Here is a 13,953-nt window from a genome sequence, read left to right as displayed (position 1 = left end):
CAACTTTGTAGGCATCCCACCCACTGGTGGACATGCAGGGGGACTGCCTAACCTAGCATTTGCTTCCTCGGCTGCTCCCTCTAGGATTCTTGCCTCCCCTGGAGGACTTTTTGCCTTTCCTTTCTTTGACAGGAAAGGGCTTAGACACCAAGGTCTTCGCTGCTGTTGTCGTCTTAGTGGTCTTGACTGGACGGGACTGCTGTGGTGCTGGAGGCTTATAGGGCTAGGATGTTAAAGCTCTATGAAGAAGGAAGTCTTGATGAGACTTCCTCCACCTCTCAGCGGCATGTTCCACATCCTTAGGCTCGAACAAGATGGATCCCTCTAGAGAGGAATGTCTGAGCCTATTGATCTCGGTGCTAGGGACCTTCTGATGGAATCTCTCAGCTACTGCATCTCGACGTTTCAGAATGGTATTTGCCCACAAGTTCGAGACTTGGTGGGCCAGAAACTCGATCGTGCGAGTACCCGAGAGAAGAAAGGTCTCCATAGCTTTCCTGGTACGTTCTTTGGAGAAATCCTCAGAACGTATCAGGATACCTAATGTCCCCAACCAGATATCGAGCCACGAAATGGCTTGCCTAGCACACATCGTAACTTTCTCCTGGTTGAGGATCTCGGCTGCCGAGAACGAGACCTGCCAGTTGGAGAGTCTCTCAAGAGGGACTCCCCTGGTAAGCTCTTCCAACGAGTGATGAAGAGGAAGAGCTAAACAAGGCTCCTCAAGTCGAAGTACCTCCTCTGCTGTACGCGAGGAGGTGGGAGGAGCTTGTTGGTGGCACTGGAACGGTTGGAGGAGGACATCTCGGAGAGCTGTAGAGATCTTGTCCCTGGTACTCTTAACCCCTTGAGACCAGGACAGTGCTGCACTGGTCATGGAGGGTTTCTGAGTACCAAAGACACGGTCCAAGACAGTGTCCTTGCTCTCTCGAGGAGGGATCTCTGGGTCGGAAAACCCGTTGAGAGCCCTCATTAGAGTCAGAACTTGCCAAAATGCATGTTCCAGCTCTTGCTGGTCTCCTCCTGATGTAGGACTTGCAGCGAAGTCTCCTTCTGTCCCCAAAGGCCTTCTTGGGGAGATTCGTGGACGTTCCCAAAATAGCTAGCTGGCTCCATCCTAATCCTAGTAGAGGACTTCAACAATGTTTTGGAATCCTTAGATTCCTTCCTGGAAAGGATGTAGGGCTCCAACATTGACGAGGAAGGCATGTTCCTTTCAACCCCCGATTGAGTAGACACCTCGGTGCGAGGGGTTTCCCCCATTGGTGGGATGGGGGAAAGTCTCTCCTCACGTGATTCCCCTGGGGACGGGAATCTTCGTCCTTCCATTTCCATCTTTCATGGTCTCTTCAATTCTCGAACCAGCCTTCCTTACTCTCTTCACTTCTTTTCAAAACTATTTATTCTCTTCACATGAACAACCCAATCCCTGACTCCACCTCAGGTCAGCCACCCTATTTGCCTCAGTTACCTTATGCTTTACTTCCACATTTTTCTCTCTATATCTTTCATACTTATCTACACTATTACTCTGCAGCCATTCTTCAAATGCCCTCTTTTTCTCTTCCACTTTTACCTTCACTCCTTCATTCCACCATTCACTACCCTTCCTCATGCTGCCTCCAACAATCTTCTTGCCACACACATCACTTGCAATCCCAACAAAAAATTTCTTTTACTAACTTCCACTCCTCTAAATTACCAGTTTCTCTCACTTTCACTCTGTCATATGCCATTTTCAACCTTTTTTGACATTCACTTTTTACCTTACATTTTTATTAACTCTTCAACCCTCACTAGCTCCCTTTTACATCCAGCCCCGAGTCTTTTGCTACAACTAATTTTCCTTCCACCAAAAAATTATCAGACATACTGTTAGCCATACCCTTAAATACGTGCGTCTTTCAATCTTCCAAACAATCTTCTAGTTATCAAAACATAATCCATAAAAGTCTTTTCTACCACTTTTCCATTTGCCACTCTTACCCATTTATACTTGTTTTTATCTTTCTTTTTGAAAAAGCTAGAACTTATCACCATCTCTTGCTCAACATACATATCTACCTGTCTCTCACCACTCTCATTTTCACCTGGTATGCCATACTTCCCAATGACACCTTCTAGTTCTCCAGCACCCACTCTAGCATTTAAGTCAACCATGACAATTACATAATTCCTTCTACACACCTAGTTAATTCATTCGATAACTCTTTCCACTCTTTTTTACTTTTCTCACAACTTGGCCCATACGCACTAACAAAAGCCCAACATTCCCTACCCAACCTAACCCTTACCCACATTACCCTAGATGATATTTCCTTCCATTCCACTACTTCACCAAATGGGGGGGGGGATAAAAATTTCAAGATGCACTATGATGTAAAAGTTGAAAGAGGATGGACAGCAAGGTGGAGGAAAAGAATAGGGAACAGAAGTAGAAAAGGGTAAAAATCTTGTGCAACTAGGAGCAAAGGGAACTTTGCAAAGACTTTAATAACTGAATTGCACTAATGGCAATTACCAACACCCATATAGGTGTAATCCTCATGTAATTCATTTTTATAACACTACAATACAAACATAATACACATAATACACTTTCCTGTCTTTCTTTTCATCTTTACGTAGAGTACACACCCATTAAAAAAAAAAAAAATTTGAGAAAACCCTGTACTTTAAGAACAGAATATTTTCTTTTTTTATACAACCTACTACAGTAAATACTTTGTTAAATGACTAAGTTTGAAATAATCAAATTGGACTGTGTGTGTGGAATGCCAGCAGAACTGAACAATGGGAAAATTCCATACCTTTAATCTTTTCTATAATTTCTTTTGGAAGAGCATTTTTAATCTTCTGATGCACAGGTGTTCCCTGAGAAGACTTTTGTGTAGTGGTGTTACTAGACAGTGCGTTTTGAAGGCCAATCTTGACATTTGTGGGAACTCGAGGCACAGAAGAGTTGTTTTTGTGTTTTGCAATACCACGTTCAACAGCTGGAGTGTTGACAGCTTCTGATGCCTCAAACTGAGCAAGCAGACTGTCTAAATCACCAGCTTCCAGAACTGTAATTTTTAGAAAAATGGAATTACATGATCATTCAAAACAGGAATGACTACAGTATTCAACAAAAACAAAAAATATGACCAGATTCACAAATCTATATACTAACAAAGAGCTCTATATATACAATAAGCATAAATAATTACTTGAGAAAATTTTTTTTTTTTTACCAACAGTATAATTCACCCTCTGATATCTATATCATGGAACTACCCCCAATTTTGGGAGGTGGCTGACCTCAAGAAGGAGATGAGGGGATTTTTCTTCTTACCGCTCCTCTCTACCTGACAAGAGACTCAGTCGAGTTTGTGTGGGTGCCACAGCCCAGCTACCCCCTTTTTCCACCATAAAAGAAGCTTCATATGACGACACCTCTACTGGCAATACCTCAGCGGTTACCAAAATGACCCGAGGTAGCACCACAGCCTATCGGAACTGTGTCGCAATTGCTCGCCATTCCTATTTCTAGCACACTCTTTTGCCTCACTTACAACTATCCTCCTGCCACCTAGGGCTTTCTTTACCTTCTACAATCTTTAAAACCAGATCATCATCATCATCAAGGTAATTAATATTTTTAGTTTTAAAGAGCTTACAATTTTCAAATACATTGACATTATGTTACTCGACTCAAATTCATGCATCAATTATTATTCTTTACTGGGAATAACCCATATCACCAGCAACCTAGTATAAAATTTTCTTTATATATACACATACATACACACACACACATATATATATATATATATATATATATATATATATATATATATATATATATATATATATATATATATATATATATATATACATACATACATTAGCTAGAACAAAATACTTTCCTATTTCAATCAAAATAGTGTAGAAGCATAAAACACAAAGTATTGTACAATATTTTTTGCTAATGAAAAAAGGTCTCAAATATTTCACAAACCTTGAGTAAAAATTAAATATAAAATTTTATCAGGAATAATCAATTTTTATACTGTTCTAAAATACTAACAACTACTTTTTGCTATTTCTCCTACTTACCACCAAACTAACATATACAGTATACTGTTCTGCTTCACCACAAAAAAGCTATGGCAAGATTCAGTTGTGGAAACCATTGAGAATACTTTTGGCATGAAGTTACGGGGTTAGAGAATAAAATTAAAAGCATAACAAACAAATGATAAATCCATTATTACCTGGAGCCTTCTCTGTAACAGTTTCTACGTCAATTTCTTCTTCAAACACTTTTTCTGGGGATGGTTCAAGTCTTAAACTTCTTCCAAACTTGGAGCTCTTCACTGGTAACTGAGGAAGAGGCACAAGAGTTCCCGATTCGTTGACAACAGCCAAAATAATAGAACCAGCTTGCAATTTGATGTCCCGTCCATCGACATTTATGGTTTTCTCTTGAGGACTTTCATCCGATTTTATCTGACAAACAAAAATATAATCGTAAAATCAATTATTGCAAATTACATAAAGCACTTTACAGGAATAAAGGTATACAAAAGAAACAAAAAAAAAAAAAAAAAACTTTGTTGACCAAGTTTTTACATCACTTTTAACAATGCTGTTAGAAACAGTTGTCTACATAATGGAACTACTGACAAAAATTATTCCAATGCCAACAGTGACTAGACATGATTATGGTAAAGCAAAATGAAAACACACATCACTGCATACGGCACCGAACCTATGACCTACCAAACCAGTAGGTGATCAGTATATAACAAATCATGATTGACCTGACACCCAAGATAATAATATACATACTGTACACCAAATCAGTGATTGGCATATCCTGAAGGTCAACATAAATATTTACTAAATCCAGGAATAGACTTTGCACCAAGATTGACAACAATTGTACGTAGCAGAGATAAGAATAAAATATAGGCAGCAAATCTGAGGTACACATACTGAGGGTTCTTTCGCATAAGAAGTGCACTACATAGGGTTTACAGAAAAGATGTCTATTTTAACATGATGAGTGTTTCTCTTTTACCCTTTAAAGAATCTAGAAACAACTTAACCAACCCCCTTCCAAAAACAAAATCAGTGCTCCTCAAAGTATAACATATTAAATATGCCAATGCAAGTAGCAATAATGCCAATGGATCCCGGTGGAGGGAAAACAAAAAAATCTTAAATCTGAAAGCCTAATTTGATCGGTCTTATCTACCTAATAATTCTTCAATTGTTACACACTCACCTTAGTACATTTGAAGCTTGGTGATTTATTTCCGATTAAGTCAGCTACATTTCTAAAGCCACCACCTGTACGGGGATGGAATTTTCACCAGTAAGTGATGCCAAAAGTTTAGGTTATTTTTGTAATTACAGTAAATAATACACTCCCGTAAGATTTCTTTCAAGAACAAAATCACTCAAGTTCTTAAAGTACATTACAAAATCAAAACCATAAGGAAATACAATACAGTACAAGATACTCCTTAATCATAAATCCAACTTCAAAATCCACATATACCTACCCACTTTGGTCTCCAATGGAGATTCAGCATTTACTTCAATAAAGTCTTCATCCAATATGTTCAATTCTTCATTTTCATCTGCATTTTTCATGTTCACAATGTCCTCTTCACATAACACAAGATCATCATCACCCTCTTCGTCAACCCTGATATCTAATTCTTCATATCCCACTTTAACTTGGGGAGCAGAGATAATACCATCATCTGGAATTATCAGAGAGTCCTCCAATGGCAGATCTCCATCCAAGAGTCCAGCAATTTCCTCCTCAACGTCAGAGTTGACTATGTCCATGGTCTGGAAATATGTAAAAATAGATCGCCTAAGTTTTGTTGTCAAAGTCCAATAAGAATGCTCTAAACATATTAACTAAGTTTTTCTACATACTGACCCCTTAGGAGCAATCTAAACTAAAGAAAATCAGCAGCCCCTAACCAAATTTTTACCTAAAATGAATTAACACTGATAATCCTTTAATACATAAACAAGTCAATGTAGTTAAGTAATGTGCAATACTTCTATCTTTATAAGAAAGTATCACATAAGAATAGTTAGAATATCATCAGTTCTTGCTTTCTTTATTTTTTACAAGCATGAGATTTCCATGCATCATATTTTTACGATCAATTTCCAACTTATCCAAAGTTTCTTTTTTTTCTTTTTCTTTTTTTTGCTTCTTTTACCTTTCCAGCCTTTCCCGGTTCTTTTTTTCTTATCACGCTGATTAACAAACCCTTTTGATTTTTGTATGTACTGTACTACATATTCAAGTGATCTTTCACGTATTCTTCCAAAAGCCAATTTTCAGCCTGATTGTTATTTCAATTAAACAATGAGAACTACTACCACTTTACAGCACTAATATCAAAGTCTGGAATGCCCCCACTAATATGGGAAAAAAATATGAAGCTAAAGACTGCAACTTGTTGAAAGTAATGGTTTACAAAAGTCTGTAACAGTAAAAGCTGAAATACCTTTAAAATACAAAACATAAAATACAGGTAAGTTTAGAGATAATAAAACTCACCACATTGTGCATGCCAGTGTCGAGGAGAAGGTCAGGCGGTACACATGGACCAGTTACGGAGCAAATAGATTCGGAACGCTGGCGAGTATTTGGGGTACTGTTACATGGCGCACTTTCTTCACCCATAGAGAGCGAAACTTCCTCGTCAACCACCAAGTCTTCCTCTTCAGATGCCTTAAAAATGTGGAAAATCAAAATTAGAAAAAATAAAGTTAAGGATCTGCATCAACAGCACATTGAACGAGCAAAGGAGCCTCACCCTTTACTACCTGTGTGGAATACAGAATGCATTAATACTATCAAATGTTATAAGTTCATCTACTGTACTTGGTAAGCATTTACGTACTATCATTTAAGACAAAACACAGCACTTTAACAATTAAAAAAAAAATTTAGTTTATATTTCCTAATTCAAAAAAAAAAATACACAAATATCAAACAAGAATGACCTGACCTTTATCGGTATTTTAAAACGCAATTAGAAGAAATGTAATGAAAAATAAGTTGCAAAAACACCACCCGCCTAATCTGTGCGGCAATTATACCTCGCAATCATCAGCATTCTCCAATTCATTGAGCATGAAACCAGTTAATTCCTCATCTGAATCCTGAAAGGAGGATTTTAGAAAGGTTAGAAATTCAAATTAAAACAAATTCAAAATATGTTTAACTTAAATAGCTTAATTTTTAATTCTCATTTGTGGAACACTTGTCAATTGACACTAAACGCCGAGAAACTGAACAGCGTTCAGTAGAATTAAGGCATACAACTGAATCTGTTTACTTTAGCAGCAATTTAACAAGAAAGCATTGTATGATGGAATCCACTTAGTTATTATTCTATCAAACATCAGCAATAAAGGTCAACTGTACACAACACGAGATTGTTTTATTAAAAAATTTCAACCACCAGAATTTAATTCTCTCAATACTGTACTGTACTTACATATTTTCAATATTCCGATACATAGTAATATCTTGATGAAAACAAATCATTTAAACGGTACGTATCAACCAGAACCAATGCTTTAATTGGAGATCAACAATCGTAAATCTAGGCCAAGTAGGAGTTATTCTTAAAGGATCACAGTGTAAAAAAAGGGGGAGATATTTGCACTACTGTAAAAATAAAAATAAACCATAAACAAAATTTCAATGCATATGCAAAATAAAAAATTTAAAATACATTTTGCTTTCGTCTGACTGGGTGAAAATAATAAGTATCTCATCTTTACAATACACAATGAAAATTTTACTTGAACATATATGCACTGTACTACTATTAGGTATGACTGCATAACTGACTGCTGTGTGATGTTGACCTGCAATTATCAAGAGCAAACCTAGCTATGAAAATTTTCAACAAAAATACTGCACAAACAACTTGAAAGGTATGCTCATTTACAAATTACATTGGTCTGATAGGCTATAAAAACAAAATGTTTTGTCTAGTATACATTGCTCTGACTTGTTGTGAAAGCATATAACCTGAACACCTGAAAATGGTTACCTTCACCTCAATTAATCAGGATGCCAGAAAACCTTATATCAATCAATCAATTCCCTCAATTAAAAAAAAAAACATTCATCTTGAAGATGTTAAAACAAACCAATATATAATACTTACAGTATAATAAGCTGGGTCGGTCAGTAATCGTACGAAAGAATTAATACTGATACTGCGTAAATTACTTTATACCTTTACTTCTACCAAGATAAACTGCAGTACAAGCCAACCATTGTACTTACCTAGTGACCATGATGCCTTGCAGATTATATACAACAGACAGAAACTACTACACTATGCCTAAACTCAATTTTGGGATAAAAATGGATATACAGTATAGTAATCATGGAACCAACTAACGATTAAGACGAGTCAATACTAATAACCTGTGCATTTTCCCTTGTAGATCATGTGTAGAAATATCTAAAAATGAAAGCAAACAAATAAATAAATGCCTTCAAATGAATCTTCATAACACAAACCTCAAAAGGCAATGATACACTTAGCTTGGAAACCAATCAACACCAATTAATGGGGTACTAGTTTTACTGGAACGAAGTATAGATGTATGGGCTGCATTAAATAACAATAAAAATTAACCACAAAATCTCCTAATTTTCAAATCATCCAAACTTTTGAGAAAACAGCGAGTGCTCCAGGAACATATTCATGAAATCTAATACAGTACACCAGTATAAAAAAATTGCCAATAAATGAAAGATGCTGAGCCACCCTAAATCTCTTCATAGTGTAAAGGACCAGGAAAAAAAAATTATTATTATTATTAAGTACTAAGCTTCAAATATTATCTAAGAACAATAAATGAGGAATTGAGAAAACCAAGCTGTAAATACAAGTGGTCAAGCCTTGTTATAAGTTATGTATGGCAAAAAAGGGGTTATGGGATAAAGAACATTCAACATGTATAAATTTATCTATAAATATGGTTAAGCTATTCCTACATCAATATTTGTCCATGAATCATGCTGCAATGGGAAATTAACTTACATGAGATAAACAGCCGAGAGACTGCTCATGATCCTCATATGCATTTTTGTGACTGGAAAAGCTGTTACAGCACTGATTCCTCGAGATCGGCTGACCTTCCAAGAGGCTCGAGTGACTTTCTGACATTGGAGATAAGTACCCCAACTTAATTGAACGATTCCAGTCTCTAATAAAGCTACAAGAATAACTATTTGGACTAGAAAACGGAGACTGAGGTATTTCGCTCCCGGCAAGGCTTTCGGGCATGGGAGAGAGAAAACCACGCCTCATAGACTGACACCATTCTCTGATGCGGGAAGAATTGATACTTTTGTTGCTGTGAGCTGGACTGCAGAAGGGCTGCTGCTGTTCTGAAGTATTCTGATTAAAAATTCTCTGACCCCTTTGACAAATTTTTGTTGATTGATCTGCCCTAGGGCTGTCATTTTCTATATATGAATTGGAAATCTGATTTAATCCACTCAGGAGGTTGGAAAATAGACTCATTTTTCTCTTCTTAAAATCTAAAAATTGCAGCTGTCTTTTCCTTTCTTCTGTTTCAGGAATTGTTAACCTCTCAGAAAGACTATATCTTGGCAGAGGATTAGTCTGTTGATCTTGTGCCTTCTCCACAGCTCTTAAAGCCTCTGATGTAAGGAGGACAGGAGTGGTAAGACAAGGCTGTGGAGTAATCATGGGTCCACTCTCACTTGGATACTGTGAAAGCGTAGGAGCAGGAGACTGAAATGATGGGGTGAGTAACACCGAAGCAGGAGTTGCTAGAATGTCTATATCACAATTTGAATAATCATCGCCACCAAAATCACACTTCGCCATACCCTTAGAGTTGTCTGGAAAATACTCTTGAATGTCACTCAGATCTTCAGTACTGATAACACTTCCTTCAGGAGTCACCCCATACCTAACACCATTCTCTCGGGCAGTTTGATCAAATTCCTCCATAATACTTAGAACATCATCAGACTGACGGAGTTCCTCATTACCTGCCCTGCTGGATACTTGACACCCTCTAACAAACTGACTATGATTCATATCAATATCACTGCAAATACCACTTTTCTTCAGATTGAGTTTCTTAATCATCCTTCCATAATTGCTGGCGGGAAATTTTACGTGTGCACCACTTCTCTCGGTTAAACCCAATGATGGGCACGGTTTCTTCATTCTGTGAGAATGACTCCATGCTTTATGATCAATGTCATGAAATTCTTTAGCTGCATTACACTTCACATAAACTTTTCCATCGTAATCTGGAAGTTCTTCCAGTGGCTGGATAGTCGATGATGTCTTCTGCTCAGTCTTAATTGGTGACCTGGAAGCGGTTAGATCCAAAATCAACTTTTCCAGATACTGAAGGCGTCTCTGCTGGTCTAAATTTTGCATTTCAATTAACTGGATTTTATTTGTCAGAAGTGTATTCTGCTGCATCAGTAAACTTGAATTCTCCAGTGACTGCCCATCACAAGCAGTTTTATGTGAGGAAGCAAAATTTGCATTTTCATTTCTTGGCTCCATCTCAGCAGTATTAAAATGTAGCAATTGCCAACCTTTCAAAATACTTAAAAATCCCAAAAGAAACCAAATTTCTTAACTTTAGTTGTGAATTCCATAAACAGTTCAAGCTCTTGTAAACAAAACTGCAAAATCTCAAAAAAAAAAAAAAAGGGTGCTGTCATGACCATTACTTATGTTAAAAAGTGCACTATCAGCTGGCAATACAGATACGATGAAAACAAAAATAGCACTGAGGTAATTTTCCTTCTCCAATTTTTTTTTTCTGTGTTTCCTGGTTTCCACTTAATTCAGTAATACGACGATTCTTAAAGTAATTTCATTAGAGAAGTAATTTCGTCACTTTCACTTGATATTCTATCACATGCTCCAAGACATTAAACAGAATTGCAGAGTATTGTGTACAAGACAACAACCATACTGTACTCTGTGGTATAACTTAGTTGTATGATATTAATTGGGTTTCAGCATATATACAGCTTCTATAAATGTTTACATTTCACGATTACGATCACAAACTTTCACATTATGTTGCAATGAAGGTTCGTTTCAACGTTGTAAGGTAAACACCGGCAAAGGTAATCACACTGTTGTTGCCGGATGCTAATTCTGAACAGCGTCCAACGGCAAATCACAGGATTCCCAAGGTATTTTAGACTCGTAAAACTGTTTAGATGATCTCTGATAAGGATTTAGATTACACCTTTAAACAGTAAGAAGCCTTTAACTATAGTAACCCCACAAAGCTCCACTGCTTCGTTTATTAGTGATAAGAATGATTTCAACTTGGTGTTAACAACAAGCACTCATGCCAACAGGTAAACGATAACTAACGAGACTAGCGAGCGATACTTAATGAGATACGGCAAATTAAAGTTCTGAAACTACTTCGTCACCTGTGTCTTCTTCCTTGCGACATGTGTTTGTTATTGGATAATTCATGGGGCGATGTATTCACAGACTCATTGCAAATGACACTAGCTTAAAATCATCGACATTGTAAATGAAACGACACTGTATTGTGAGGACTAAACGAATCATCATGAGACGAGAGATGTTATGTTTATATTCAAACAACAAGGCCGAGGCAAGTTCACAGAAGAATGTCCTTTACTTCCTTTTATAAACAAATGACAACAAGTTTTATCGGTCTCTAGGCAGTCTCACATAACTATTCTATCTTCGTGGAAACTAACAACGTTATAACATTAAACACATGTAAGAAAACGAGGGGAAAATAGGCCGGTTTAGCCGACTGTTGGCACACGTAGACACATAGCAAACGCCCCCAGGCTACACTGCCGGGTTCGTTTCCCCGCGTGGCGGCTTCGTTCAGACCTCTCAGTTGCCACATCATCTAGGAGAACCTTCCCACAACACATTTCGGTATTTTTAGTTTGTGCAGTAATCGTAATTTTCCTGGCAACGTTACGTTCACTTTAATAAAGAGCAAGACATGTAACAGCTGACTACGTATAAAAATAAATTATCCTTAAGAAAAATGTTAAAAATAGTCCCATCACTTGACAAGTTAGATTTTATTAATTGAGAGAGTTTTAAGATTTGGTAAATAAAACAGTAAAAACAGACTACGTTGATGAAGGATGAAGGACGTCTTATGTAACTGTGATGGCATATATCAAATACGCGACACATTAATCAACCTTAGGATTACACATGGGGAATACGTATAAAAGATCTCCTGGTACATTATGTATATATGCACAGTATGTATGTATGTATGTATAGATAAAACTCCGTTCCACTCGTAAAGTAACATGTTACATAACTGATAAATAATCTGATGAAGTATTCTATAAATAAATGAAACATGGTACGTAGTCATCCGAAGAAAAATTAATTATTAATCTATTCACAAACTCATGATCACATACGCTGAACCTTGATTCATTAATAGAAAGATTTTTTTAATGCAAATATTTCATTTGATATAATGGCAATATTGAAAACTTTACAAGTGACAATATCTATTAGGTGGCGTTTAGAAATTTTTATCAGACCTTGCAAAAAAGAGGTTATTTAAAAAAAAAGTGAAAATCAACAAATAAAAACATTAAGGCATAAAATTCTAGAAAAACGTTCAACAAGAAAATATATGGAAACTAAGAAATACGAAAAGAAAACAGAGAGAGAGAGAGAGAGAGAGAGAGAGAGAGAGAGAGAGAGAGAGAGAGAGAGAGAGACTCGGAATAATTTATTTTTAGACTGGCTGTATATGTCTGTCTCCACGAATTGACCTAAATCGTAGGTAAATAGACGCCATAATAATCAAGGTCACGCACGTCAAGGCATAGAAAGTGAAATTCCTTTGCTAATTGAAAGATCGATTGATTGCTGTCAAACTATCACCATGATTACTAAGGAAGGAGAGAGAGAGAGAGAGAGAGAGAGAGAGAGAGAGAGGAGAGAGAGAGAGAGAGAGAGAGAGAGAGAGAATCCTTATTGATTATACGCACAGACAAGCGCTTATTGATTCAGTATGATTCAATATGCCAAAACTTCCAATGAATGGCATAACTGCAAGTATTGTTAATAACTACGACCCTTTATTTTACTGTTTGGAGTGATGGAAGCCGAGTCTGATGAAGATTTTTTTTTTCTAATGACATTATCTGACATAAAACTAATTTATCCGGTATTGAATCATGAAAGCATCAGTCAAAACCTTTCTGCAGATCTTGGTCAAAACACAAGACCATCCAGACCAAAATGTAATTAAAGTATCCAGAATTCCTCATTCCAGAGTTTCCAGGAAATTCCATTGAAAATCCTCTTGATGGCGTTGTCTACCTGTTCCATGACGAAACGAGTTACAAATTGTTGTTATTGTAAATCAAGATGCAACTATTGTTGGAAAAGCAGAACTGATAGTGGGGATAAAAAAAAAAAAAAAAAAAAAAAACTTAAATTACAATGATCTTGAAAGCAATTAAGCCTTTTAAAGTTTGAAAAATATTCCCTATATAATGCAAGGCATACTCTCTCTCTCTCTCTCTCTCTCTCTCTCTCTCTCTCTCTCTCTCTCTCTCTCTCTCTCTATATATATATATATATATATATATGTGTGTATATATATATATATATATATATATATATATATGCATATATATATATATATATATATTTTATATATATATATATATATATATATATTTATATATTTCCTGCCACGCTGAGCGGCATTGTCAAACATAAGACTACTCGAACTCTCCCCGTCATTCGGGTGCCCAAACGAGAGGGGGTAACCTGAGAAGTACACTTGGAAACCACAATCTCCCAAATATTACCGAAATTGTCATGTTGTAGTTAGGAAAGGGGGGGGCTGGGA

General features: G+C 36.6%; 1 protein-coding gene across 2 annotated transcripts in view; it reads right to left on the bottom strand.

Annotated features, from left to right (window-relative positions):
- LOC137614314 (uncharacterized) overlaps positions 1-10,729 on the bottom strand; it is a 30,194-nt gene extending 19,465 nt beyond the window's left edge. For both annotated transcript variants that reach the window (XM_068344065.1, XM_068344066.1), the window contains exons 1-7: positions 9,093-10,729; positions 7,123-7,185; positions 6,578-6,751; positions 5,553-5,847; positions 5,273-5,337; positions 4,257-4,491; positions 2,811-3,065 (exon numbers count right to left, since the gene is read on the bottom strand). In XM_068344065.1, coding sequence (XP_068200166.1) covers positions 2,811-3,065; positions 4,257-4,491; positions 5,273-5,337; positions 5,553-5,847; positions 6,578-6,751; positions 7,123-7,185; positions 9,093-10,607 — 2,602 coding nt within the window. In that variant the 5' untranslated portion in view covers positions 10,608-10,729. The remainder of the gene's footprint in view (positions 1-2,810; positions 3,066-4,256; positions 4,492-5,272; positions 5,338-5,552; positions 5,848-6,577; positions 6,752-7,122; positions 7,186-9,092) is intronic.
- Between the last annotated feature and the right edge of the window lie 3,224 nt (positions 10,730-13,953).

Source organism: Palaemon carinicauda, chromosome 20 (genome assembly GCF_036898095.1).
Source record: "Palaemon carinicauda isolate YSFRI2023 chromosome 20, ASM3689809v2, whole genome shotgun sequence".
In the NCBI taxonomy this organism is placed as follows: domain Eukaryota; kingdom Metazoa; phylum Arthropoda; class Malacostraca; order Decapoda; family Palaemonidae; genus Palaemon; species Palaemon carinicauda.
The sequence above is the reverse complement of the archived record's forward strand: the minus strand, read 5'-3'. Positions and strand labels throughout refer to the sequence as shown.